The sequence below is a fragment of the Notolepis coatsorum genome (assembly GCF_963971535.1).
Source record: "Notolepis coatsorum genome assembly, chromosome: 14".
NCBI lineage: Eukaryota > Metazoa > Chordata > Actinopteri > Aulopiformes > Paralepididae > Notolepis > Notolepis coatsorum.
The window spans coordinates 17,596,298-17,623,175 of record NC_140178.1 but is presented as its reverse complement, the minus strand read 5'-3'; the positions used below and the strand labels follow the sequence as shown (position 1 = coordinate 17,623,175).

Below are 26,878 nucleotides of genomic sequence, written 5' to 3'. Positions count from 1 at the left end.
TGACTGTTACACCATCACTGATACCTGTCTCAGGTCCATTACAGGTGACTGTTACACCATCACTGATACCTGTCTCAGGTTCATTACAGGTGACTGTTACACCATCACTGATAACTGTCTCAGGTTCATTACAGGTGACTGTTACACCGTCACTGATAACTGTCTCAGGTTCATTACAGGTGACTGTTACACCATCACTGATAACTGTCTCAGGTCCATTACAGGTGACTGTTACACCATCACTGATAACTGTCTCAGGTCCATTACAGGTGACTGTTACACCATCACTGATAACTGTCTCATTACAGGTGACCTCTACACCATCACTGATAACTGTCTCAGGTTCATTACAGGTGACTGTTACACCATCACTGATAACTGTCTCACTGTCTCAGGTTCATTACAGGTGACTGTTACACCGTCACTGATAACTGTCTCAGGTTCATTACAGGTGACTGTTACACCATCACTGATAACTGTCTCAGGTTCATTACAGGTGACTGTTACACCATCACTGATAACTGTCTCAGGTCCATTACAGGTGACTGTTACACCATCACTGGTAACTGTCTCAGGTTCATTACAGGTGACTGTTACACCCGTCACTGTCTATCTGTACGATAAGTTCATCTGACCTCCTTTCGTCGTTAGCAACGACTCCCGTGTGCCAACAACTCCTCATAAAAATGACGTACGTAATTAGCACTGTGTTTTACATTGCCGTAAAACTCAGATGATGTATTTTTTAGCTGCACAGAATCTAATTAGGATTTTACAGCACTTTAAAAATAAGAGGAGAGTAAGCACGAGCTTGCCGTGGCCGCCTGAACAAAGGGAGCGTGGGCCACAAATTGGGCGGCGCTGCTTATAACAGTCGAGTTTCAAACTAAATACACACTTAGGTTTTACGCAGGCCTTCTGAGAGAGGGGCTCAAATACTATTTTCAGGATATTTGGTCATTTTCCAGGTTTTCAATTAGTGGAAATCTAGGCTCTAGAATGTCCATGTTTTCCATGTTTTCCAGGACAAGTGGGAACCCTGACTGTGTGAGTGTGACACCGTGGAAAACACCCCACGTGATCCTGTCCAGAGTAACCCTCTGAGGGAGACGGAGACAAACAGGAACAAATATATATAACGATATCAAAAATGGTTGACATGAAGAACCCTTTGCACTGAAGAACCATGCAGGCTAACGTTTTGGGACGGCCGCGCGTATTTCAATGAATCACTTGGGATTGTTGAATGTGACGTAATACATCACAAGAAAGTACTCAACCTCTACCGTCTTTTACCTATGAATCAACACGATACTCTTAACTTACATTTACATTCAGTCGTTTAGCTGACGCTTTTATCCACAAGTTGTGTACAACAAGTCAGCAGGAAGGGTACGACTCCGGCAGCTAAGAGTGAGTGAGATTGTTCGTCAAACAGTGTCGAACTTGAGCGCTACAGTCTTGAGTGCAGATTAGTATAGACATATTAGCATGATAGGTAGTAGTATAAGTAGTAGAATAGTAGTAAGGCATAAAAAAAAATATTGTTTGTTTCCTGTTGGTTGTCAGTTAAGGCCATGGGTAGGTAGGGAATTTATTTTATTTTATTCTTTCCCACGGCGACTATGGATAGGGAATTTCTTTATTTAATTAATATGTTCACAACAACATTTATGCATGTACTCTGCCAGCATGTTTAATATCCATAATACTAAAGGTTTGACTAAGATTTTTATGAAACTTTATTGTAAAAAAAAAAAAAAAAAAAAAAACTTAACTCATAAAAGAATTTAGGCCTAAGGTACATAATAGTAAAAGACAGTACGAAGGTTAGTATTTTTTTCCATTTCATTTCACATTTCACAACTTAACCATCTTTACACAATGAAAGATTGAAAACTTTTAAAGCCGAGTCATATGGTTTTCCGTCAGAGGTACGAGGAGCCTTCTAAAGTCATTACGCGGCGCACGTGTTAAAAAGGTGCGTTCTATAAACGAATTACACAGCGAGATGAAGTCCCCGGCCAGTGAGAACTCTTAACACTAATCTAGTTAGTGAACATCTGTGCACGGAGGAACATTCCTCTGACGGAGCTCAGCCACTCCTGGAGCGGTTAGGGGGAAAGAGGGCGGAGCCAACCAAAACACAAGTGGACGGACGCCTAAGAAGGTGACATCTGAACCAATCACCTCCGGCCGTGGGAAACTCACCGATCTCTTGAGGGTCCGGAAGGAGGAGATTCTGGGTTTGACTGTCTTATTGATCTCCCTCAAACAGTACGACAAGGGGTCCCGGCCGAACTTGGGGGACGAGGGTCCGTTAGCGGGCGAGGGGGCGGGGGGTGTGGAGAAGGGGGGGAGCGTGGAGGAGGGAGAGAGCTGGGTTAAAGGAGGGGGAGGGGCCAGGTACCAACACCCATGTACGAGGTTACGGGAATGCAGGGGGGGGTATCATCAGGGAGGGAGGGAGGGATGGATGGAAGGATGGATAGAGGGAGGAGTGGGAGGAAGGGGAGGGGAGGCAAAAACAAAAAGGTGACAAGGTAAAGAGAGAGACACCATCAACACCTTAAAGCTCACCACACACACACACACACACACACACACCACAGAACATGAATGGATAGCAGCAAGGGCCTTTCCTTTGGTAGTGAGTCATTGTCATCCCCTCTGGTTACACCTAGAATGACTAAAACAGAATTTTAATCGACCCATCTCAAACCGTGCCCTCTTTTCTTGATCCTCCCATCACAACCGTTGCTTCCCATGACAACACAGTTGACCCATCTCAAACCCCGCCTCTCTTGTTGTTCCCAAGCAACAGTTGCAATTGGAGGATCAAGAAAAGGGGGTGGGGTTTGAGATCGGTCAACTGTGTCGTCAGGAGAAGCAACAGTCGTGATTGGAGGATCAAGGAAAAGGGGGCGGGTTTGAGATCAGTCAACTGTGTTGTCGTGGGAAGCAACAGTTGTGTTTTTGAGGATCAAGAAAAGGGGGTGGGGTTCGAGATCGGTTAACTGTCATCATGGGAAGCAACAGTTGTGATTGGAGGATCAAGGAAAGGGGGTGGGGTTTGAGATAGGTCCACTGTGTCGTCATGGAAAGCAACAGTCGTGATTGGAGGATCAAGGAAATGGGGCGGGCTTTGAGATCGGTCAACTGTGTCGTCAATGTGGGAAGCAACAGTTGTGATTGGAGGATCAAGGACATGGGGGCGGGGTTTGAGATAGGTCCACTGTGTCGTCACGACAGTGAGCACAAGCGTCCCGGCTCGCTATAGTGCGTAGAGCTGGGCCGCCTTTTCCTTAATGATAAGCAAGCAGTGCAAGAATGCGGAAGCATTCTACCGTAGTGGCGTGCGGTAATGCGCCTTTCATTTTCCGCCGCCCAGCGCCCGTGCGTGCACCGGCGGCGGCGTGCTCGCTCAGGTGCGTGCGTGCGCCGGCGTGCTCGCGCGAGGTGCCCGCGCATGCGCATGAGATCCCGCCTTGGTTCGACACGAGCGGAGCTCAATATATATAAGTCACCGCCCCTTATTCAGTATCTAGAAATAGCTCAATTGGCAAGACTACATGGCTGTGGATCCTATGGCTCGTTTGCTGGTGAGTTCGAATCCCATCGAATATTTTTTTTTTAACGTGATTTTTTTTTTAACGTGTATTCTTTCGCCGGTTAAGGTTAGGCATGGTTAAGGTTAAGGTTAAGGTTAGGCATTGTTTCGGAGTTGGTTAAGGTTAGAACGGTTAAGTTTAGGCGCTGTTAAGGAGCTGGTTAAGGTTAGTTTGTCAAAGAGAATGGCAATATAATTTCTATGGTTAAGGTTAGGCATGGTTAAGGTTAAGGTTAAGGTTAGGCATTGTTTCGGAGTTGGTTAAGGTTAGAACGGTTAAGTTTAGGCGCTGTTAAGGAGCTGGTTAAGGTTAGAGTTTGTCAAAGAGAATGGCAATAGACAGCCTATTTCCGCGCGACAGCTCCCAAAGCGGGCCTGAAAAGAAAGGCGCTTTACCGTAGTGGCGTGCGGTGACGAATGCTTCCGCATTTTTGCACTGCTTGCTTATCATTAAGGTAGACGCAGCTGGGCCACAGGAAAATGTCGTACAACGTCCCTGTGTAATAGGGGAGGAGTCTCTGCGTGTGTCTACATGTCCATCTGTCCACAGCGTGTCTCCAGAACCGTTCGTCCCGTCGGCGTCGCGCTCGGCTGGGGTGCAGCGCCGAGGACCCGACGGAGTGGCGTGTTGACGACCTTTTACGCTTCACGTGTTCCACGCGGCCATAATGCGCCGCCTCGCCCTGTAACTTTTGAACCGTAACTCTAGGAAACTAATTTCTCCTGGATTCTGTGGGTCCAGACCGATCTATCCACGTAAGCCACGCCCATTTGCATCTAGGTCGTGTTTTCCAAGTTGTTGTTTTTTCCCCCTGTTCGTTTTGGTTTGGCCAGACGGTGGAGCTATATAACGACAAACTTTACACATCGAGAGCCGCTCACCCGATCGACTTCACACTGGGCGGGTGCATTGCTGAGGACCCGAGGGAGTGCAGTGTCCAGAAAGGTTGTTTTGCCTAGGGGGGGGGGGGACAAAGAGCTGTGTGTGTGTGTGTGTGTGTGTGTGTGTGTGTGTGTGTGTGTGTGTGTGTGTGTGTGTGTGTGTGTGACTGCGCATGTTTGAGTGAAAGTGTGCGTGGGCAGTATTACCAAAAATTCTATGGCAGCCATTTTAAGGTGTACCACTCAAAATGATGACCATTCAGAAATATCGATTTGAACGGGAACGGCTGTTCTAGCAATTCAAGTTCTATGACACACACACACACACACACACAACAACAACAACAACACACAACAACACAACAAAGCACCAAACCACAGCTCCCACACCAGTCAGTGTCACAGCAGCCCCAACACCTGCAGTCCAACACAAGCCAGGGTGGAGGGGTAGAGCGCCTCTGAGGAACAGTGGGGCGGGGCCTATTCGAGTTAACCAATGGGGGATCGGTCCCGTCATTGGTTAAGCCCAATCAGCCCAGTGGAAAACCCGGGTGCCGTCTGGACACAGAGCACGTGGTTGGTTGGTTAGCGAGGCCCTGTTCTTCCATAAGCCCCGTCAACCCTCCGCCACTCTGACCTACATAGATTACAGTCAATGGGAATTCAATTGGCAGCAGGTTAAAGGTGCTGTAAGCGGTATTTTGTTGTCTACATTCCAACAGCCATCACTTGATTATATAGAGTGTCTGGTCAGTAACATGGGTCTCCCAGTCCCTCCGCTCTGCAGTAAACGCAAAATAAATGTTCTGGTATCCCGTTCCCAATGTATCCAATCAGGAGAGGGAACTCCACACTGCAAGAATGATCCAACAATTTAAAAAATATATATGTGCTTGAAACAAGTCAAATAATCTGCCAGTGCGATAAGTGAATCTGGCTTGGCAGGAATATCTAGGGTCCTCTCTCCTGATTGGATAAAGTGGGAACGGGATACCGGGAAATGTATTTTCCGTTTACTGCAGAGCAGGAGGGACTGGGAGACCCATGTTACTGACCAGACACTTTATACCAGTGATGGCTGTCGGAATGTAAAGCCATTTAACACGAGTTCTAACAACAAAATACCACTTTTAAATGTGTAGGTTATCATAAACAGCTGCTCAACTTTGGCCCGGGGGGCAGAATCGGGTACGCGGGGTAGTTGATGGACTCGGGTGAATATTCCGCGTGACCTCTCGTAAAAAAAGGAGGTTAAATGGAAAAACATACCGTGGTGAACTACTGCAGGCTCTGGCAGGCTAATGTGTCAGCGTCAGCCCGGATGACTAACAGAGGAGAAGTGGGGGGTGGGAGCTATTAGCTAAATTACACAGGGCGGCTACGATACGCAGGGCGACTACGGGGGTCTAAACAGCCACTGTAAACCGGCTCTCTCGTAAAAAGAAATATATATATAAAAAAAAAGGGAAAAACAGGGCCTCCGTTAGACGTGGCAATGCGGGAGTATCATTATCTACTAGAAAGGTTTTGCTTTCGTTTGAGTTATGAGGAGCTAAGTACCGAGGGGGGACCGTTTAGGCAGGGGGGGGGGGGTAGGGAGGATATGAGGATATTTAAAAACAGAGGGCCGCTGGAGCCGATATATATACGGGATACGGCTCCGCATAGTCGGCCTCCTGTCGCTTACAGATGCCCGGGCTAATTGGGAGAGCATGACCGGTGACACAGAGGGGCCGTGCAGCGGCACAGACACAGACACGAGGACGTGAGAGAGAGGGTTCACTGCAGGGCACAGCCAGTGAGACATGCAGAGAGAGAGAGAGGGAGGAGGAAAAGGAGCTGGGAGGAGGGGACGTTGCAGGGTGGAAGAGAGGGGGCCATTGAGTGCTTTAGTGGATGGTGGAGGGGAGGGGGGGAAGTCTAGAGATGGTGTCGTTAGCCAGTTAGTGGTTAGTCACTCTTATTGCGGGACGAACTCCAGCGTCCTAGGTGGGATGTATCCTGGAACTTACATTTTTATCCAGAGGAGATTTTATCCTTAAAATCCTAAAAATCTCCAAACAAGGAAACTATAAAAGAAGGAAGGGTCGTCATGTCAGAATACCAGCCTTCTATGCTCTGCTTGGTGCTCTAGTGAAGCCTGTTCTAAATATACCACCTACAAATGGGGGAAATAAGTATTGAACAGCATTTTGTCCCGTAAATATATTTACAATGTGGCCATTCAAGTGAAATTTTCACCAGACTTTGGTATTAACAAAAAATCTAAACATTAAAGTCCATACATAAATAAAGTTATGTGTAATAAAGTGGAATGACATAGGAAAAAAGTATTGAACACACTAACTGAAATTCATTCAATACTTAGTGGAGAAGCCTTTGTTTGTAATGACAGCTTCAAGGATGCTTTCTGTCAGAAAGTAACATTTTGGTCTCATCTGACCAGAGTACATGCTCCCAGTAGTTCACTGGCTTGTCCAAATGTTGTTTGGCAAACTTTAAACAAGCTTCAACATGTCTTTTCTTCAGTAGTGGAGTCTTGCGGGCTGAGCGCGCAAAGAGGCCATGGCGGTGGAGTGCATTGCCTATGGTCCTTTCTGTCACAGTTGTACCTGCTGCCTCCAAGTCTTTCTGGAGCGCTTTCCTAGTGGTCCATGGCTCTCTGGCTACTCTTCTAAGTATCCTTCTGACTCCCTGATCAGATATTTTGCGAGGAGCACCTGTGCATGGCCGGTTGATGATGGAGTGATGTTGCTTCCACTTATGGATAATGCCCCCAATGGTGCTTACTGGAAGGTTCTGAAGTTGTGGCAAAAAAGTCTTTAGCCAATTCTATTGTCATGATTTGCAATAATCTGTTTGTGAAGGTCTTGAGCTCTTTGCTTTTACCCATCATTTGATGTTTCTTGTGTGGCACCTTGGTAACAAAAAAAACATTTTATAGCCCATGAATATATTCTAACCCAGTTGACATTATTAGCACAGATAGGAGGTAGAGTTGCCTCCTAATTAGTTTTGGTTTTCAGCTAGTTCCTTGCCTTTCCTTGCTGTGATGTACTGCTTTTTCTTAGTGTGTCCAATACTTTTTTCCTGTTTCATTCCACTTTATTACACATAACTTTATTTACATATGTACATTAATGTTTAGATTTCTTGTCTGGATTTCTTGAGTTAATACCAAAGTCTGGTGCAAATTTCGCTTGAATACGCTCATTGTAAATACATTTACTGAACAAAATGTTGATGTGTTCAATACTTATTTCCCCCACTGTATCTGAGGAAATATACATCAACCAATATATCAAACGTTAGCTAGTCAACAAGGCAACAAATTGCAGATGATTCCGACATCTGAGGTAATAACCTGTTTTTAATGACTCAATGTCTGAACGTTTCGACACCGACGTGCGTTCCCGCGCTACACAGTGACCCCTCCTTCTTTTATAGTATCCTCGTCTCCAACAAGGTAATGCTCCCTCTTCTCTCTCTCTCTCTCTCTCTCTCTCTCTCTCTCGACACACACAAAGCGGCGGCTCATAGAGAACGCGGCGGCGACAACCTAAATAGATGCAAACGGAGTGCGGATAAAACGGGACTCGACCCGGTAGTGTTTTCTCTCTCTGACCACGGCGTTATCACCAGACAGTTGGCCACAAAGGCGTTATTGTGATGCGCACTCGTAATACTATGTTCTGGGCGGCATAATGGCAGCAGTGTGTTTTTGCAGATGCCTGTAGAGGAGAGAGAGCGAGAGCGAGAGAGAAAGAGAGAGAGAGAGAGAAAAAAATCCTATGTTGTTTGCAACCCGTGCTGATGAAAGCACAAGCATAGCAGAATGCTGCCTGTTGACCTACTGGAAACCATGCAGCAGAGAGGGAGGGGTGTGTGTGCTGGGGGTGTGTGTGTGGGGGGGGGGGGGGGGGGGGGGGTGAGCAAGGCTTATTCAATCACAGCCAGGCACAGAGTCATGCAAAAAGACCTGTTCTAGAAAGGTGTGTGTGTTTGTGCGCGTGTGCGACGCGTGTGTGTGTGTGTGTCTCTCTCTCTCTCTCTATGCAGAGCATGTGTAATAGCAAAGGGCACAAGGCCCATGCATTACTACACACTACATCGTTATCGGAATGGAATTTTGGAACCTATGGAACTCGTTCTAGTGACTGGCTGGTCCTTAACACTTTCATCGCCAACCCCGAGATTTCTCACGTTATCTCGCCAGCGGTTGAGCGCCAGAACCCCCGAAAAATCTCGGGTTTTCATTGTTTTTTCGATTTTAATATTCTATACACTCTCACGGACCTCGGTGTTATCATTGGAACTCATTCTGAGACCTCGAGAGTGCAATGTCGGCCGAATCCTGCTAGGTGGCAGTATTGCCTACCCTTTGAAACCGTATTTCACACTGTGTGTTACATTTTATATGGTCCGGGCGGAGAATTTGGACCCAGGCAAGGGAAACGCTTCATTCGAGCAACTTGGAACGCGTCCAGCACACTTGATGCATATTTTGTCCTATTTCATGTCAGGGACCCGATCGACATCAATACTGGAAATCGCGATCAGACAATTGGAATATTCATTTTGGAATAACCCCTAGCAAAGGTAAGGACTATATGACGTCAATCCTACTTTGATCCTACAATGATTTCACAAAACGACCCCCCCCCCCCCCCCCCCCCCCCTTGGTGCCTTCATGATGAAACATAATACCTATTCATTATATACCTTTGATTTGGAAATAGTATCGTGTCCAGGCAAGCAACGCGAACGACTTTCACAAAAATGCACATAGCGCTCCATAACTCAGCTTCCAGGAATTAGCCCGGATCACTCTGAAACTATACAATATTCACCATGGGATAACACGCGAACGTATACATGAAAGAATTTACTCTTTTTTACATGTTGGACGAGAGATAGTGACTGTCAAATGAGTATCGTCTCCATAGCTATAATATAGAATATAGATATAGCTCTGCAAACATTGTGACGCACCGTGAAAATGCCTATCTTTTAAAGCGTGGCCCATTGAAAGCAGGGATGGGGATACACGCTGGCGCTGAAAGTGTTAAGGTCCCCTGAGTTTGCTCTGAACAGGGTAAATCTGCATTTGGAATAAACTCCAACAGATTCTCCGCTCTGTTGCAGAGTTTAAAACCTTGATCTCCAACCTTTGTCAATCAAGTTGTACATGTTGTAATTGATTTGTTATCCTTGCTCTATTGCCTCGTCGTCTTATTGTTATGATTTTATATGCCGTGTAATTTTCTATGCTTTTTTCTGTATGTACACTCGACATGACTGTAAATGAGGGAAACCACAGTTGCCTTTCGAGTTTAAATAAAGGTTTTGAAATGAAAATGAAATGACCACATTGAGCTCTAGAGAGGAGAGGAAGGTGCGTGCGCGCATGCGTGTGTCACCACAGCCCACAGGTCTCCTCAGCTCTCAAGAGGGGATTCCCTGCGCTGCCTGGTAATAAACACACACCAGGTACTTCCACTTAGCGCCGCGGGTCAAGTCAGAACACGTTCGGTACCGATATGCGCCGCTCTGCCCCGGGTAATCCACCGTTTAATCTGACTCTCTCAACGGGTCACTGACTCTCAAATCTGCTCCAGTTGTACTAAAGAGGGAAGGGGGACGGAGCACGTCTCTCGCAAAAACACATTACAATTAAAAACCCGTCTCCACAGTGACACGCGGTGCAGCGCGACAGACACGCGGTGCGCGACAGAACACCGTGAGGCCAGACCGGTCCAAACCGGTTGCCGTCGAGGAGGCCTACCTTGCTCTTCTTGCTGAACAGCCAGAAGTTCTTGGCCCGGTTCTTGCTCAGCAGGTCCATGGCACCTTTAGGGGTGCTGCCCAGCGTACCCACCGTGCCCAGGCTGCCGTCCGAGGAGGCCCGGTTGATGCCCTGACTGTAGTCCTCGAACTCCAGGTCCACGGGTCGCTCGAACCCGGACTTGCTCTGCTCTATTAGGGCCATGGAGTCCTGTCAGGAGATGAGAACATGGAGGAGGAGGAGGAGGAGGAGTTTGGCCTATTTTAAAAACCTTGTATATCCTTCCTATTTTTTACTGAGATGGATACAACTCTATTAATTTTTGTGTGAAACTTTGTCTGTGCCATCTTTAGTCTCAATCGCATATTTGATTTGTATGGTGGTATAGTTAGTATATGATATGGTGGTGTAGTTAGTATATGATATGGTGGTGTAGTTAGTATATGATATGGTGGTGTAGTTAGTATATGATATGGTGGTGTAGTTAGTATATGATATGGTGGTGTAGTTAGTATATGATATGGTGGTGTAGTTAGTATATGATATGGTGGTGTAGTTAGTTAGTATATGATATGGTGGTGTAGTTAGTATATGATATGGTGGTTTAGTTAGTTAGTATATGATATGGTGGTTTAGTTAGTTAGTATATGATATGGTGGTTTAGTTAGTTAGTATATGATATGGTGGTTTAGTTAGTTAGTATATGATATGGTGGTATAGTTAGTATATGATATGGTGGTGTAGTTAGTTAGTATATGATATGGTGGTATAGTTAGTATATGATATGGTGGTGTAGTTAGTTAGTATATGATATGGTGGTGTAGTTAGTTAGTATATGATATGGTGGTAGTTAGTATATGATATGGTGGTGTAGTTAGTTAGTATATGATATGGTGGTCTAGTTAGTATATGATATGGTGGTGTAGTTAGTTAGTATATGATATGGTGGTCTAGTTAGTTAGTATATGATATGGTGGTCTAGTTAGTTAGTATATGATATGGTGGTGTAGTTAGTATATGATATGGTGGTTTAGTTAGTTAGTATATGATATGATGGTCTAGTTAGTATATGATATGGTGGTTTAGTTAGTTAGTATATGATATGGTGGTGTAGTTAGTATATGATATGGTGGTCTAGTTAGTTAGTATATGATATGATGGTCTAGTTAGTATATGATATGGTGGTTTAGTTAGTTAGTATAATATGGTGGTGTAGTTAGTATATGATATGGTGGTCTAGTTAGTATATGATATGGTGGTCTAGTTAGTTAGTATATGATATGGACTCCACTCACGTTCTTCTCATTAACATTAGTGCCAGCTTTAGTGATGCCCTCGAGGCACTTGGCAATGATGGGCATCACATGCTTCTCTGTGTCTGAGAACAAGCCGTAGCCGTGTGCCAGCTTCTTCCCCCGCCTCTCATCCAAGTCCTGCAGCTTCTACAGGACACACACAAGCAATGGGTTGGACATGCTGACACACACCTATATCAGACAACACTGCAAACTCCATGTACTCCTTTATTAGACAACACTGCAAACTCCATGTGCACCTTTATTAGACAACACTGCAAACTCCATGCGCACCTATATCAGACAACACTGCAAACTCCATGTGCACCTTTATTAGACAACACTGCAAACTCCATGTACACCTATATCAGACAACACTGCAAACTCCATGTACACCTATATCAGACAACACTGCAAACTCCATGTGCACCTTTATTAGACAACACTGCAAACTCCATGTACACCTATATCAGACAACACTGCAAACTCCATGTACACCTATATCAGACAACACTGCAAACTCCATGTGCACCTTTATTAGACAACACTACAAACTCCATGCGCACCTTTATTAGACAACATGTATTAAACAACATTTAAGCTGACGACGATCCACAGGGGATTGAAACGGTGTAAATGTCACCGCAGGTAAAATCCACTTACGTTGAAAATGAAAGGCATGTCACTGAAATAGAACTGGCTCTGCTCGTGGTTGTACTTCTGTAGCTGTGATGCGTAGTCGTTCTTACACTCCTCCGCGACGTGAGTTCTCATGTGGGCCTGCTGTTTGGCCTGGACACACACAGAGCAAACACAGGGGGGAAGATCACGCTCCACTGTTGATGTACAAACAAGACAGGTGTTGGCACAGCTAATCAGGGGTTCCTTTTCACAAATCACATTCCATAATTGTCCCATGACTAATTCATGACATACAGTATGGCGCAATTTCCACGACTTGATGTTTGTCATCTAGCCGTGTGATCACGGAGTGTGTCCGACTCCCACCTAAACGGCACGGACTACAAAGTATAGTGATACCTTATCTAACACTGTACAGAGTCGTGTGGTGATACCTCGAGTTAAGTTCAGTTTATTTTATGGAACAATCAACCATATAAAAAACACAATAAAAAGGATAAACTAAAAACCTTTTTCTATACAAATTAAATCTTACATTCTCCATTAAATGATAAACAAATGAGTTTGAGAAGGAGCAGAGGGAAGCAAATGTGTATCTAGGCATGCCCCTTCCTCACAATATCATACATAAAACAAAATATCTTACAAAAAATCAATAAAAAAAAAATCAATAAAAATGTGTAGAAATAAAAAGTAACTATTTTAGAGCTCCTCGTTGTTGTACTCATAAATGAGTTTTCCTATACCTGTTTTTGAACTGTACAATGTTCTTGCTCATATTTGTTTCTTCATCTAAGCCAGCGGTTGTCAAACTATGGGTCGCGACCCAAAGTGGGGTCGTGGGTAGGTGACAGCACATTGGCAAGTAAAAAAAAAATATATATATATATAAATATATGTGTTTATGTTTTGGCAACATATTTTGGCTAAATATGCCTAGTTTTATAAATGTGTATTGATAACATAGTGCTGTAATTAAATGTTCTAATAAATATGCATGATCAAGTTCAACCTGTGCTTTTATTTTGATATTCCTTAATTCCACGTTGAAATTACGCGATACATTAACACTTTGAGTGCCAACGACGAGATATCTCGTTTGTTCATGTCGACCGTTCAGTGCCAACAACGAGAGATCGTTTTTTTTTTGTATTAGCGATTTGAATTCATATTTCATCAATCTAGCCTCACGTTACCACTGCAAACTCTCTCTGAGCTCCATTGGGAAAATACAGCACCCTATCGTCTCTCCCTGTGGTACTGCACCCCTTTGGAATGGATTGAATGAAACGCATGGGGGGGGAAATCCTGCTTAAATCCTTTTATAACACTGTAGTCATGTGGTGATGCCTTTTATAACACTGTACAGAGGCGTGTGGTGATACCTTTTATAATACTGTACAGAGGCGTGTGGTGATACCTTTTATAATACTGTACAGAGGCGTGTGGTGATACCTTTTATAATACTGTACAGAGGCGTGTGGTGATACCTTTTATAACACTGTACAGAGGCGTGTGGTGATACCTTTTATAACACTGTACAGAGGCGTGTGGTGATACCTTTTATAACACTGTACAGAGGCGTGTGGTGATACCTTTTATAACACTGTACAGAGGCGTGTGGTGATACCTTTTATAACACTGTACAGAGGCGTGTGGTGATACCTTTTATAACACTGTACAGAGGCGTGTGGTGATACCTTTTATAATACTGTACAGAGGCGTGTGGTGATACCTTTTATAACACTGTACAGAGGCGTGTGGTGATACCTTTTATAATACTGTACAGAGGCGTGTGGTGATACCTTTTATAATACTGTACAGAGGCGTGTGGTGATACCTTTTATAACACTGTACAGAGGCGTGTGGTGATACCTTTTATAACACTGTACAGAGGCGTGTGGTGATACCTTTTATAACACTGTACAGAGGCGTGTGGTGATACCTTTTATAACACTGTACAGAGGCGTGTGGTGATACCTTTTCAACATCTGCCTTTGTGGCGTTGATGTCTTGGTCGGTTTTCTCAGCGGTCTGCGCCGCCCGCTCCGCTTCCCTCCACTCCCTCTCGAAGCGCTTTTTACTCTGAAGAGAGAGACGAGAGAGAGAGAGAGAGAGAGAGAGAGAGAGAGAGAGAGAGACAGAGAGAGAGAGAGATGAAAGGTTGATTTGTCATTCAACCTACACTGTGCTTTGTGTGTGAACTCAAGAAGAGGAGGTTCTTCTATTTTACGCAGAGCATTTTCTCAGTGTCACTCCATGAGACGGGAGGCTCTGGGGGACGGGCTGGGGGAGGCTCTGGGGGACGGGCTGGGGGAGGCTCTGGGGGACGGGCTGGGGAGGCTCTGGGGGACGGGCTGGGGAGGCTCTGGGGGACGGACTGGGGAGGCTGAGGGGGACGGGCTGGGGAGGCTGAGGGGGACGGGCTGGGGGAGGCTCTGGGGGACGCTCTGGGGGACGAGCTGGGGGACGGACTGGGGAGACGCTCTGGGGGATGGACTGGGATTCATGGTCTCGGTCTGGGGTGGCGGGGAAACGTACAGTCTGGTGGCAGAGTACTAGATGTTGTTTTAGCACCGGGCCAATGTCCCCGGGTCCCTCCTGCTGTGTGGCCCGTCTGTGTGTCTACTATAGACGAACACACGCCACCTGACCAGGGACAATATGAGCAGCGCCATTCACTCACAGTGCACCGACACCAGCCTTTCACCAGAGTCACAATGGACTCCCAACACAAGAACACATTATAGGCGATACAAATCAGACTCCTTTACGCATTTCAATAGATTAGATTAGGTTCAGATGTATTGTCGTTATACGGCACAGGTACAGTGCGACGAAAAAGAGGTTTGGCATCCAACCAGAGTGCAAATGAAACAATAAAGTGCAACAGTGATATACAATGTACAGGTGATTCAACTGGGTATAAAATATATGAATTAGTACTACTGAGTAGTAGGGCTAATCAGATGTATGTACAGAGTTGTAGTATCAATATGTACAGTGATACAGGTATAAAGACACTATGGTAGTAAGTCATACTGGCCAGCAGCGTAACTAGTAAGAGTAAGTAAGGGGATATGTGCAGATATAAATATAGTATTTGCAGGATTATATGCAGGCATGTAGACAGATGTCGATAGATATATATATACAGCATTATTGTACATGCTATCACATACAAAGTTATATGGGTTATATGCAGGTGTAAAGTAGGTACAATAGAAGGATTATATGCAGGTATATTCAGACAGATATGGATATATATTATATATATATATGCGGTAAATATACATTTATAAATGTATATATATATATACAGTATATACAGCATTATTGTACATGCCATCATACAGAGTTATATGGGTAGACTATAGTATGAGGTAGGTAGCTATGGTTACTATGATTACAGTGTAGGGCAGTTGTAGACGATCAGTGGGTAGGTAACAAGAAGGGTTCAGCCTGAACTACATTATATTTATCTATTTATTAAAGAGATTTGCACTACATTCATACCTCAATTGCATTTGCACCTTGCCTTAAGACAGTTTTTGTACCTCATTGTCTGCATTTTTACTTCATTGTACTTAGATTGCACTTAGGTTGTACTTTAGTTTGTATATTGTATAGGGTTATTCCTCTTTTACTAACTTTTTTACTGTACGAAGCACATTCTCAGGGGCTCATACAGAACCAGGCATTTCACTGTAATGTACTTTATACGTGACAAATAAAAACCAACTTGAAACTTACACTGTCAAGCTGCTTACAGGTGTTTTCCAGGCTCTGTTGTGCTTTCTTGGCCTCCGACAGATACTGCAGTCAGGTATAAAAATAGAGACAGAGAAGAGAGAGGGGTCACATGAGAGAGGGACTGAGTGTGTGTGAGAGAGAGATAGAGAGATAGAGAGAGACTGGGAATGCGTAGTGGCAGACGCTACTTAATCCACTCAGTCAATGGGCAGGACCTCAGAACAAACAATGACCCTCAAAAGCCACAAAGCAAAATGGACACGGACACAAAAACAACCAAAAAAACAAACAGCAGAGTGTTTGCTTGAGACATCACGTCTCCAAGCGGGAGGCCGTACACTGCCGCGCACTGTTCCGCATTCCAAGCGGAAGGAGCCAAAGCATTCCTCACGCCGAATGACACGCCGCTATTGTGACCGAGGAGCCCCTCGCCACCGCCCCCCCCCACCCACCCTAAACACCCAGGAGACCACCGCCCCCCACCCACCCCAAACACCCAGGAGACCACCGCCCCCCACCCACCCCAAACACCCAGGAGACGACCACCCCCCCACCCACCCAGGAGACCACCGCCCCCCCACCCACCCCAAACACCCAGGAGACCACCGCCCCCCCACCCACCCCAAACACCCAGGAGACCACCAAGTAAGGGTCCCTTCCTGCCACCGTGTACACTCCCTGTCCGCACGGTGTGCCGCTGAACCGGCCTAGTGTTTGGTATTTATTCTTTTTACTTTTGTTTACTGTATGAAGCACAATCTCAGGAGGCTCGTACAGAACCAAGCATTTCGATGCAATGTACATGTATCTTTTATGTGACAAACTAAACTAAACTTGAAAGACTACTACTAAGACTAAGAATGTCTTTGGTTGAGGATCACCCTGTCACTGGCCTGAGCAGATTATTTTCGCCACAAATACCAATTCCTGTTTCCTGTTTAATTTTTAGTTTTAGAAAACATCTCACTGCCTCCGAGTCGATCACTGGACAGGCTGGAAATGCCAGACATCCATCATTTTGTCAGTCATCCAAACACACTTTCACTGTCGTTTCGTAATTGCATGCTTTTGTGTCACAAATAGCCCTGGGACTCGTATGCAGGTATCAGCCCGGTATGTACCTTCCTACGAACGGAAATTACCTGTGAAACCCATAATTAAGGACGGGTAGGCTATAGATTTGTTCTCGTTTATAAACATACCGTGTTCGAGCCAATCCGCAATACCAACCGAGTCACGTGACTAAGTTGCCACCTACAGTACCTGCACAAGCTTCTGCGCAAAAAATAATTCTATGGCGAAACCATGACACCCCCCCTGACTAAAAGTTGTTTCAAATGAAAACGGCTGGTTGTCATTTTGCCAAATCAAAACGGCTGTGAGTGTGAGTCTTTCACCTTTTACATTATCTAGCTTTGGCATGGATAGATTGTTTAGATCGCTAGCCTGGCTAACAAACGCAAATATATCGTAGTCTGCCCCCCCGTTGTTCTGACCAGGATTACGTTCCTTTTTTCCCCCGTGATGCGCGCGCACACAGAGTCTGACGTGAACGAGAAACGCATCTATAGAACGAGATGCCAAGAGACAGCGACCTACACAGAATGGGAAGGGGATATTATTTCCCGTAATTTTGTTCAATAAAGATATTGAACGTGACGGCGGTGATGGATGTTCTATTCGGGGCACAAATAGGAGAGTAGGCTGGCGCTGGGAGGAGAGGGAAGGTTGCCACACCCTTCCTGTATAATAAGCTAAACGCTGTTTCCTTTATAAAACAACACCGAGCGCCATTTGTTCTGTGTTACTCGAGTGAGAACAACCGCATTAGGCTGCGTACAGACGAGGGCTCTTGATGACGTGGGAAAGAAATGGAGACCAGCGCAAGCGCTCGCGGGCTCTCTGCCGAGTCCTTTCATCTCTCCCCGTCTCTGAAGCACTGTCGCTGCCTTATGCAGGGATCATAACTGCATAAATTAGTACTAAATTATTACATTAATTATTACTAGAGAGCAAAGGGTTGCTCATTCCTGGCGTCTCTGCCGCCAGCGTGCACGCGCGTCCGAAGGGCTCGACAGTATGATAACTTGTAGTCATAAAAGTTTAATTACAAAGTGTGTCACCTGGTTTTTTTTTAACGCCTCTCACGGAGGAGGGTGTGACACCGTTCTGGAGACAGCTATGCATGGCGCTCGTCCTCCCATCAGGCATAACCTTGTCTGTCAGATGTTTTTTTTTTATTCTGTTTGGAAGGTGTGTGTATGTCAGGTGTGCTCTTTGGCTGTGCTAATGAATAACATAGGACATACTGTACAGACTCATCTGCACCTCTGTGTACACAGTTTATTTGTCTCATATTTTTATATTAAAATCTAATTTTATTGCATACATGTGTATGTCTTTCTACTATTACCCTGCCCATACCGGGTATGACTCAAGGGGATCAATAAATGAATATCTTATCTTATACATAGGGGTGTAATAAGGAAACTGGAGCAAGTGCCACTATCAGTATTTTAAAGGTCCCATCATTTCTTTTTTATATAAAAATATGGACATATGTTTGTATTAAATAAAACTTAAAATGTTGGTGATGGTAGACCTGTCCAGGGCAAAGTAGATCTCATGCCCAAAAATACTGCCAAACCCCATTTTAGATCAACATATTGGATTATTAAACCCTTGTAGGGGCAGACGTGGCAAATCAGTTGCGGGAACAGGGAGTGACCAACCCTCCAGTCTACTCTACCCTTCCCTACCCTACCGTACTCTACCTAGCCTACTCTCCTCCACTCTCCCCACCCTCCTCCTCTACCCTACCCTCCTCTCCCCCCACACCCTCCTCCTCCTCTCCTCTCCTCTCCTCTCCTCTCCTCTCCCCACACCCTCCTCCTCCTCCTCCTCTCCCCTCCCCGCCCTCCCGCGCACCGTCTTTCTCTCCTGCTTGAGGTCCTGCAGGTACTTTGTGAGCTCGATGCAGATGTTCATCATCATGTTCTCTGCGATCAGCTCCCTCTGGCCGGCGTAGTCGTTCATCTCGTTCAGGATGTCCACAAAGGACTGGAAGTTTGAGAACCTGCAGTAGAGGAGGAGGAGGCGGAGGAGGAGGTGGAGGAATAAGAGAAGTGATGGGTGGGGTGATTGATAAGACCGTACAGGAGCTTAAAGAGAAGTCCATGTAGGCCAGGGCGATGACGGATGCTCATGAATTCTTCATTACCGCCGGTAATTTATTTACATTACATCGCCGTGGTAACCAACGCTCGCTCCGTGGACTTTGAAGTATTACATGGAAAGTCCAGGTTGCGGACTTTCGGTGACAGAGCCTTCAGCGTGGCGTCCCCTACGCTCTGGAACTCTCTCCCCCCTTGAAATCCGCAACTCGCCAACCGTGGACACCTTCAAAACTGCTCTCAAAACACACCTCTTCACCAAGGCTTTTCCCCACTAGTTAGTTTAGATTAGGTTCATTATCCCTTACCTGCCCTCATCCCCCCTTTTTTCCCTACTTCCATAGCCCTATTTTTTGTTGCGATTGTAAAGCGACCTTGGGTTTCATGAAAGGCGCTATAGAAATTTGATCTATTATTATTATTATTATCAATGCCAGTTGAACCCTATTTTCCCGCTTATCCACCACGTGTGGAGATAAACGGACTCTGAGCCATCCCTCCAGGAAGATCTACTCAAAATCGTCTCGGCCCCAAATGATTCCCCAATGCTTCCCGATGGAATGTTCAATAAGCTTAATGTTGCCAGGCGGCAAATACAATTCCGTCCGGTAAGTGGGAGTTTCGCCTTAAATTGCTTGGCGACTAAATAGAATTCCTGGCATGATAAGAGGAGGACGGGTCACAGGGTCACAGCCACCAACTTTATCACGGAGGTTATTCAGCGCTGGGATGGGACGATACTTCATCTCCCGGGGGGGTAACGGAGGAGCCCTTTTCAAATGTTCCCATGACGACACTGACCCATCCTCTTCTTACGGTTCTAGTTTAGTTTCCAAGGAACTACAAATGAAGAAAGGGCCATTTTGGTGTCCCAAATGAAAGTGGCCCGAATCAGATTTCTTTGCTCATAATGCGACTCAGATGTGATTCTTTCATGACGGTGTGTGCAGCGCGAATCACATGGAATTTGATCTTTTCTATTCCGATTTGGGCCACTTCCATAATGTGGTCCGATTTGTTTTGATTTGATTTATTTTGAAAAGCAGTAAAAAAAAAACATATTTACAGCAAATCGAGGAGGTCACAAGAAAGTCGTCCTAAATCAGATACAGGTCAGATGTTTTGCAATTGTGACCTCAGTCTGAACAGTCATGCGACTTTCATGTGACTTTTACGTCACTCTAGTCTAGATTGACATCTTCTTTATTGTTCATTTGCACATGCGGGTCAGTTCACGAGCGTGACCGCCGGTTCACACTGGAATCTAATCGAATTGTGCATCGGTGGGTTATAAACGAAGCCTTAGCTATAAAGACAACAATGGCTTACATTGCATGGCCATCAGAAAGTTTGTTTTGACAACAAACTTGATCATCAGAAAAGAAAGCATCGTAATTATGAATGAAAATTAGGGATGCTCGATATTGGCTTTTTTTACCGATACCGATATACCGATATTGTCCAACTCTTAATTTCCGATACCGATATCAACATATACCGATATATGCAGGGTTTCCCCCACAAAAAACGGAATAATTTCAGGTAATTAACATTACATATATCTTGTTGTGGAATTAACACAACATTATGCATACTTTTGACAATAAATAAAATCTGAATTTGTTCTTACTTGCTTGCCTGGGTAAATAAATGTTATAGAAATGTAAAAAAAGAAAAAGAAAATAAATGTTTTATTTTCTTTTAAACAGATACCGATATTTTCCGATATCACATTTGAATGCAAATATCGGTAGGCCGATAATATCGGACATCCCTAATGAAAATAAATCAACACTAACTGGACTGTAATCCGATTGGTCTCTGGTGCGTCTAATCTACCTAATGCCTAGTCAACCTATCAAAACTGTAGCTATGACATGTTGCTATGATGTAACGAATGAAATGAGTATCGAAACCGTTTTAAATATTCAGAATCGATATGTATCGATTTTTCGATATTTTTGACAACACTACTAGAAGGTTAACCCTTTCACTACCACACAACAGACGGTTAACCCTTTCACTACCACACTACAGACGGTTAACCCTTTCACTACACTACAGACGGTTAACCTTTCACTACCACACTACAGAAGGTTAACCCTTTCACAACCACACTACAGAAGGTTAACCTTTTCACTACCACACTACAGACGGTTAACCTTCTGTAGTGTGGTAGTGAAAAGGTTAAGGCTGGGATCACATTAGACACCTTTTTGAACGTGCATGTGCCTTTTTTCTATGATTTTCAAGGGTTTTGTTGTGACAGGCGCTCGTCTCCTACAAACTACGCGGTTCACGTTTTTTTAAGCTATGCTTTTTCAGGCGCACTCGGTTGAAAAAGTTTAAACTTTAGCCGCGGAGCGCACCGACGTCAATGTTGCCTTCCAACAGAGGACAGGAGGGATTACAAAACGGCGGTATCTGAAAATAAATCGACACCTTGTTTGTACGAGCAGGTCTTACGACCCGAGATATGAACAGCAAGGCCTGGAGAGCTGCGAGTAGTAATGTATGTAACTTATGTAACGTTAGCTGAGGCAGCAACGGTAATCAATAGTAATGTATGTAACTTATGTAACGTTAGCTGAGGAAGCAACAGTAATCAGTAGTAATGTATGTAACTTATGTAACGTTAGCTGAGGTAGCAACAGTAATCAGTAGTAATGTATGTAACTTATGTAACGTTAGCTGAGGTAGCAACAGTAATCAGTAGTAATGTATGTAACTTGTGTAACGTTAGCTGAGGAAGCAACAGTAATCAGTAGTAATGTATGTAACTTATGTAACGTTAGCTGAGGTAGCAACAGTAATCAGTAGTAATGTATGTAACTTATGTAACGTTAGCTGAGGTAGCAACAGTAATCAGTAGTAATGTATGTAACTTGTGTAACGTTAGCTGAGGTAGCAACAGTAATCAGTAGTAATGTATGTAACTTATGTAATGTTAGCTGAGGTAGCAACAGTAATCAGTAGTAATGTATGTAACTTATGTAACGTTAGCTGAGGTAGCAACAGTAATCAGTAGTAATGTATGTAACTTATGTAACGTTAGCTGAGGTAGCAACGATAATCAGTGGTAACTTGTGTAACGTTAGCTGAGGTAGCAACAGTAATCAGTAGTAATTTATGTAACGTTAGCTGAGGTAGCAACGATAATCTGTGGTATCGCTCGTTGCGCCCTGTGCATTTTAGATTCTCTCCAAGAAAAAGGCGTCCAGTCAGTGTGATCACAGCCGAACACGGACGAGGACAACATGACGAGACACCGCCGGCCCCGTCACCCAGACTAACAGCCTGTAGAACTGGTTGCCCGCTCACCGCTACATTTACCTGTGGCACTGGGCACTGGGAGCTCTCGAACTTGACACCGACGTGCCTTCCTTCTTTTAGAGCTTCCTCGTTTCATTCCAGGAAGTAGAGGGAGTAAAGTAAGTATGTTTTATTTTTAAAGCACATTTTGAAAAACAACTGCAGTTGCACCAAAAAGCGCTGCACATATAAACGCCACTATAATAAAAACACAGAAGAAACGTGGTAAAGAAAGCAATACAAATACGACAAATGTAAGAATACGGGGTAGGTGTGTTATGTGTATGGAAATACTATGTGCTGCTGAGACCAAGGGCCACGATGGAAATAACCGAGTCTGACATTTTGTGCCATCCTTGATCATTTTAGGATGCATGACTTGTTGAAACATGTACTGTATTTTAATAATTCTCAAATAAACTAAACTAAACTAGGTATGAAATCAGACTATCCAGGCAAAAATAAGCACAGTTTAAAAGCTAAATCTATAAACCTAATCATTGGAGCTTAAAATTGCTAGACCCTTTTAGCGTTCCAGTCACTGGCTCCCAGTACAGTACAGGATCCGTTTTAAAGCCTTTAGTTTTCAAAACCCTCAGTGGCCCGGCTCCCTCTCGTTTAACGGCTCTCCTCTCCCCCAAGTCCTGCAGTCACTCTCTTCTGGTGGTCCCTCCATCTAGGCTGGGGCTAAGGGCGACCGTGCCTTTTGCAGTTGCTGCCCTAAAGCCCCCTCACCCGCCCCCTCACCCCCCCCCCCCCCCATAAGGTGTCTGCCCTTTTAAATCCAGGTGAAAAACCTACCTGTTTACCCAGCAGGCCTTTTAGCTTTTAAAATGTCCGATTTCACACCTACCCTGTTTCATGTTGTGTATTTTTCTATTTCTTCTTTTTCCCATATTACTTGTTGTTATATTTGTCATATATGTATTGCTTTCTTTACCATGTTTTTATTGTGCTTTATTATAGTGCCATTTATATGTACAGCACTACTTTGGTGCAGTTTTAAATGTGCTTTAGAAATAAAAAACTTACTTCTTTCAACATTTGAACTTGCACCATGGATCAGAGACTTGAGACCACTTTGGAGAGAGACCACTTACGCCCACAATGTCTCACCTGCACTCTTGTTCCTCCTTGCTGCCTCGTTTCAGGTTATATTTCTTTGACAGGTTCCTGTGTGTGAACATTGAGTGAGAGAGAGAGGGGGGTGGGGGGCGAGGGAGAGGTGGGGATGGGGGGGGGGGGGGGGGGCAGAAAGGTGGACGGCAGATGAAGACAGTTCACAGAAACATTCTTACATGGTAAATGGCTGCATTTCTATGGCAACTTTTTTATTTATTTTTTACTTACATTTTTTATTAGCATTTATAGACAAACAACACTTACACAATACCTACAATGACATCAATAACATAACAGTACATTAACATGGGCCCCTTGAATTCAGCTGCGTTCAGCCTCCCAGACCCCCATAAGAGGGACGCCCCCCCCCCTCCCGCCATCCACCCCTAGAAACCGGGCTCCCCCACATCCCAGGTCCGTCCCACGCAGGACCGAGCACTCAGCGACACGGGTCCCTTGAATTTAATTGGGCCAGGCCCAGTGGAGGGGCGAGGGGTGGTACCCCCCCCCCCCACCGAGCCAAGCCCGCTACCTCCCATGTCACCCAGCACCCCACCCGACGCACAACGAACCCACGAGACCCCACTCTCCCAGGCCAAACCGCGGGAACGAGGCCCCCCCCCCCCCCCCCCCCCGACATCCCCCCCCCCCCTGAGTTAAGCCCGTAGAACTCCCCCATATCCCAGGCCGATGCCTCCAAGCCTCTCTTCGTGTCCAACATTTTGAATTATTGTCCTTCACAATTGTCCATGTGCACATTCAAAGCAACTGCTCTGCTATTCTAACATAACTTAAAAAAAAAAAATTAAATTAAAAAAGACAATTGGCACTTCCCAGGTATTTCTTTTTAACCCCGTTGGCAGGCTGGAGGGGTAAGGCTCTCCTGGAGAGGGCCCCTCCTATAACGACGGAGATTCTCCAATGCCCCTATTATTGTCCAACATTTTCTTTGAATTTTTATCTTTCATGATAGTACAGTTCCAGAGCTCCCGGTCAGCTCTCCGAATGTTTTTCCCCATGTTCCCCGTCATCTTAGTTGTGCGTCATGTGTGTTAGTGTCTACAGTTTAGTCTAGTACGCGTTATTTATATTATATGTCCCGAATCAAGTCCCAATTTTCCCAACTAATGTGTTTACCTTGTCTGTATTCCCAGTGGTCTGTGTGTTATCTGCAGTGTGTCTCGAATCATAACATCCATTCACTATCAAATAGTAAGTATATGTGGTATTGAATCTTGGTCAGTGTGTGTGACCTCAGTGCTCGAGTCCTGTTTGGTGTGTGAGCTCTCGTCATTTGAATCCTAGCTGGTCTGGTTGATCTCGGCGCTCGGCTCCCGGTTGGTGTGTGTGGCCTCAATGCCCGCATCCTGGCCAGCCCGGGCGACCTCCGTGCCCGCATCCCGGACGGTCCGGCCGACCCCGGCGCCCGAGCCCTGGTTGGTCCGGTTGTATCCAGTGTCTCTTTTGGGGGTTGTTTGTTTTATTTCTTTTGAATTAGCCTCCATGCTCCTCTGAATATTCTGTATTGCATCGAGTCCAGTCTGCGTGTTGGTTTGCATGTTAGCATTCTGTATTGCTTCTAGCCTGATCCGGATGCTAGCTTGCATATTCATCGTGTTAGCTTCCATGTTAGCTTGTAGCTCCGTCTCCAGCCAGACAGACCTCGCTGTGGTCTAACGTTATGTTGCTGCGTCATCTCCTCGTGTTGTTCCTTTCCCTTCGTCGTATTTTCTTTGTCGGGGGTCACTCTTCTCTCACTTCTCCTCGACTTTTGTGCACTGGGTCTTGTCATCTTTCTTTTATCTTCGAGTTGTTACTTTTTAAATCGCGTTTTATAACTTTTTATTGCCCTTCTTGAATTTTGGACCGGGAGCTCTGTTCTGCAGCTGCTCACCCGCTCCTCGCCAAACCGGAAGCCTCTATGGCAGCTTTTATCCAAAGTGCTTTACAACTTATGCCTCACATTCACCCGTTCACTCACATGCATCTGTTCACTCACACATTGACGCGACCATGCAAGGTGCCAACCTGCTCATCGGGAGCAATTAGGGGTTAAGTAAGTGTCTTGCTCAAGGACACTTCGACGCGCTGCCGGGAGGAGCCGGAATCTAACCGGGAACCTTCCGATTACTAGACGACCGCTCCTCTACCCCCTGAGGCGTTGTCGGTCCCCTCCTCTTTTTGTGTGATTTTTTTTCCCTTTTTTCACAACAGGATTCAGAACAACAACAAGGGTCCAGCATGGCCGTGTTAAAATAGCTCCACTGCTTCCTCTTCTTTCCTCTTTCACTCTCCCTCTCCCTCTCTGACCACATCCTGTCTACCATCTGTCAGTCTGCTCCCACTTCCTCTCCACAGCAGCGCTAGGCAGACAGAGAGACAGAGAGACAGAGAGAGAGAGAGAGAGAGAGAGAGAGCGTGTCGGACAGAGAGACTTAAGAGAATGAGACCAGTGTTTCCAGGAGGAAATGTTAAATTCTGCCACAAAAGTAGTCATGAGACCCTACATACATTTCAGAGAAGCGGCACTTTAGAGGCGGGCGACCGCTAACATATGAGTTGCTCTAACCGATGACACACAGAGAGAGAGAGAGAGAGAGAGAGAGAGAGAGAGAGAGAGAGAGAGAGAGAGAGAGAGAGAGAGAGAGAGAGAGAGAGAGAGAGAGAGAGACGCAGAGACACAGGCCCCACACCCCAGCATGCACACGTACACACACACACACACGTATAGTTAAAAGCATTCATTAGAGGCTGGCTCTTAGGAGTAAAACCACGCCAGGAATGAGATGTACCTCAGTTGCTTGGCATAGCTTTGTTCTATCTCCGTCCTCTCCTTCACAAACTTCACATACTTCTCCACCAGATCCAACCCGGACTGCGTGTGCTTCTCTATGACATCATACTGATCCTAGAGAGAGAGAGAGAGATGAAGGTTGTCATTAGTTCTATGATGAGGCGCGCACACACACACACACACAAACGAGACGAGTAGTTATTAGGGATTACTCGAATACTCGCTGTTTCTCGCTACTCAAGTAGTTTTTGAGTGTCTGACTGCTCAGCCGTGGAGCATGAGAGCGTAACTGTGAAACCACTGTTGCGTTGAAAGCTAGCGTAGCGTTATCCAAAAGATAAAAAGAGCGGTTCATAGGTCAGTAGTGTGACCTTTTGCAGACCGAGTGGAGGTAATGTAATCATTACAAATGGTAACCGACTGTTTTGACTGACAATATGCATTAAGCATTGGGTATATAATTGCATGTGTGTATTCCTGTGTGTGTGTGTGCCGCCCATCGCATGTGTG

General features: G+C 45.2%; 1 protein-coding gene across 4 annotated transcripts in view; it reads right to left on the bottom strand.

The window, feature by feature from the left end:
• trip10a (thyroid hormone receptor interactor 10a) overlaps positions 1 to 26,878 on the bottom strand; it is a 67,244-nt gene that overhangs the window by 10,593 nt on the left and 29,773 nt on the right. The window contains exons 2-10 of one of the 4 annotated variants that reach the window (XM_084329329.1): positions 26,367 to 26,482; positions 23,569 to 23,625; positions 18,896 to 19,043; positions 15,968 to 16,030; positions 14,195 to 14,299; positions 12,236 to 12,364; positions 11,573 to 11,719; positions 10,278 to 10,487; positions 2,212 to 2,379 (exon numbers count right to left, since the gene is read on the bottom strand). In XM_084329329.1, coding sequence (XP_084185455.1) covers positions 2,212 to 2,379; positions 10,278 to 10,487; positions 11,573 to 11,719; positions 12,236 to 12,364; positions 14,195 to 14,299; positions 15,968 to 16,030; positions 18,896 to 19,043; positions 23,569 to 23,625; positions 26,367 to 26,482 — 1,143 coding nt within the window. Of the gene's footprint in view, positions 1 to 2,211; positions 2,380 to 10,277; positions 10,488 to 11,572; positions 11,720 to 12,235; positions 12,365 to 14,194; positions 14,300 to 15,967; positions 16,031 to 18,895; positions 19,044 to 23,568; positions 23,626 to 25,573; positions 25,703 to 26,366; positions 26,483 to 26,878 lie in introns of those variants that run through there. The other 3 variants (XM_084329331.1, XM_084329330.1, XM_084329332.1) reach the window with 3 other exon arrangements.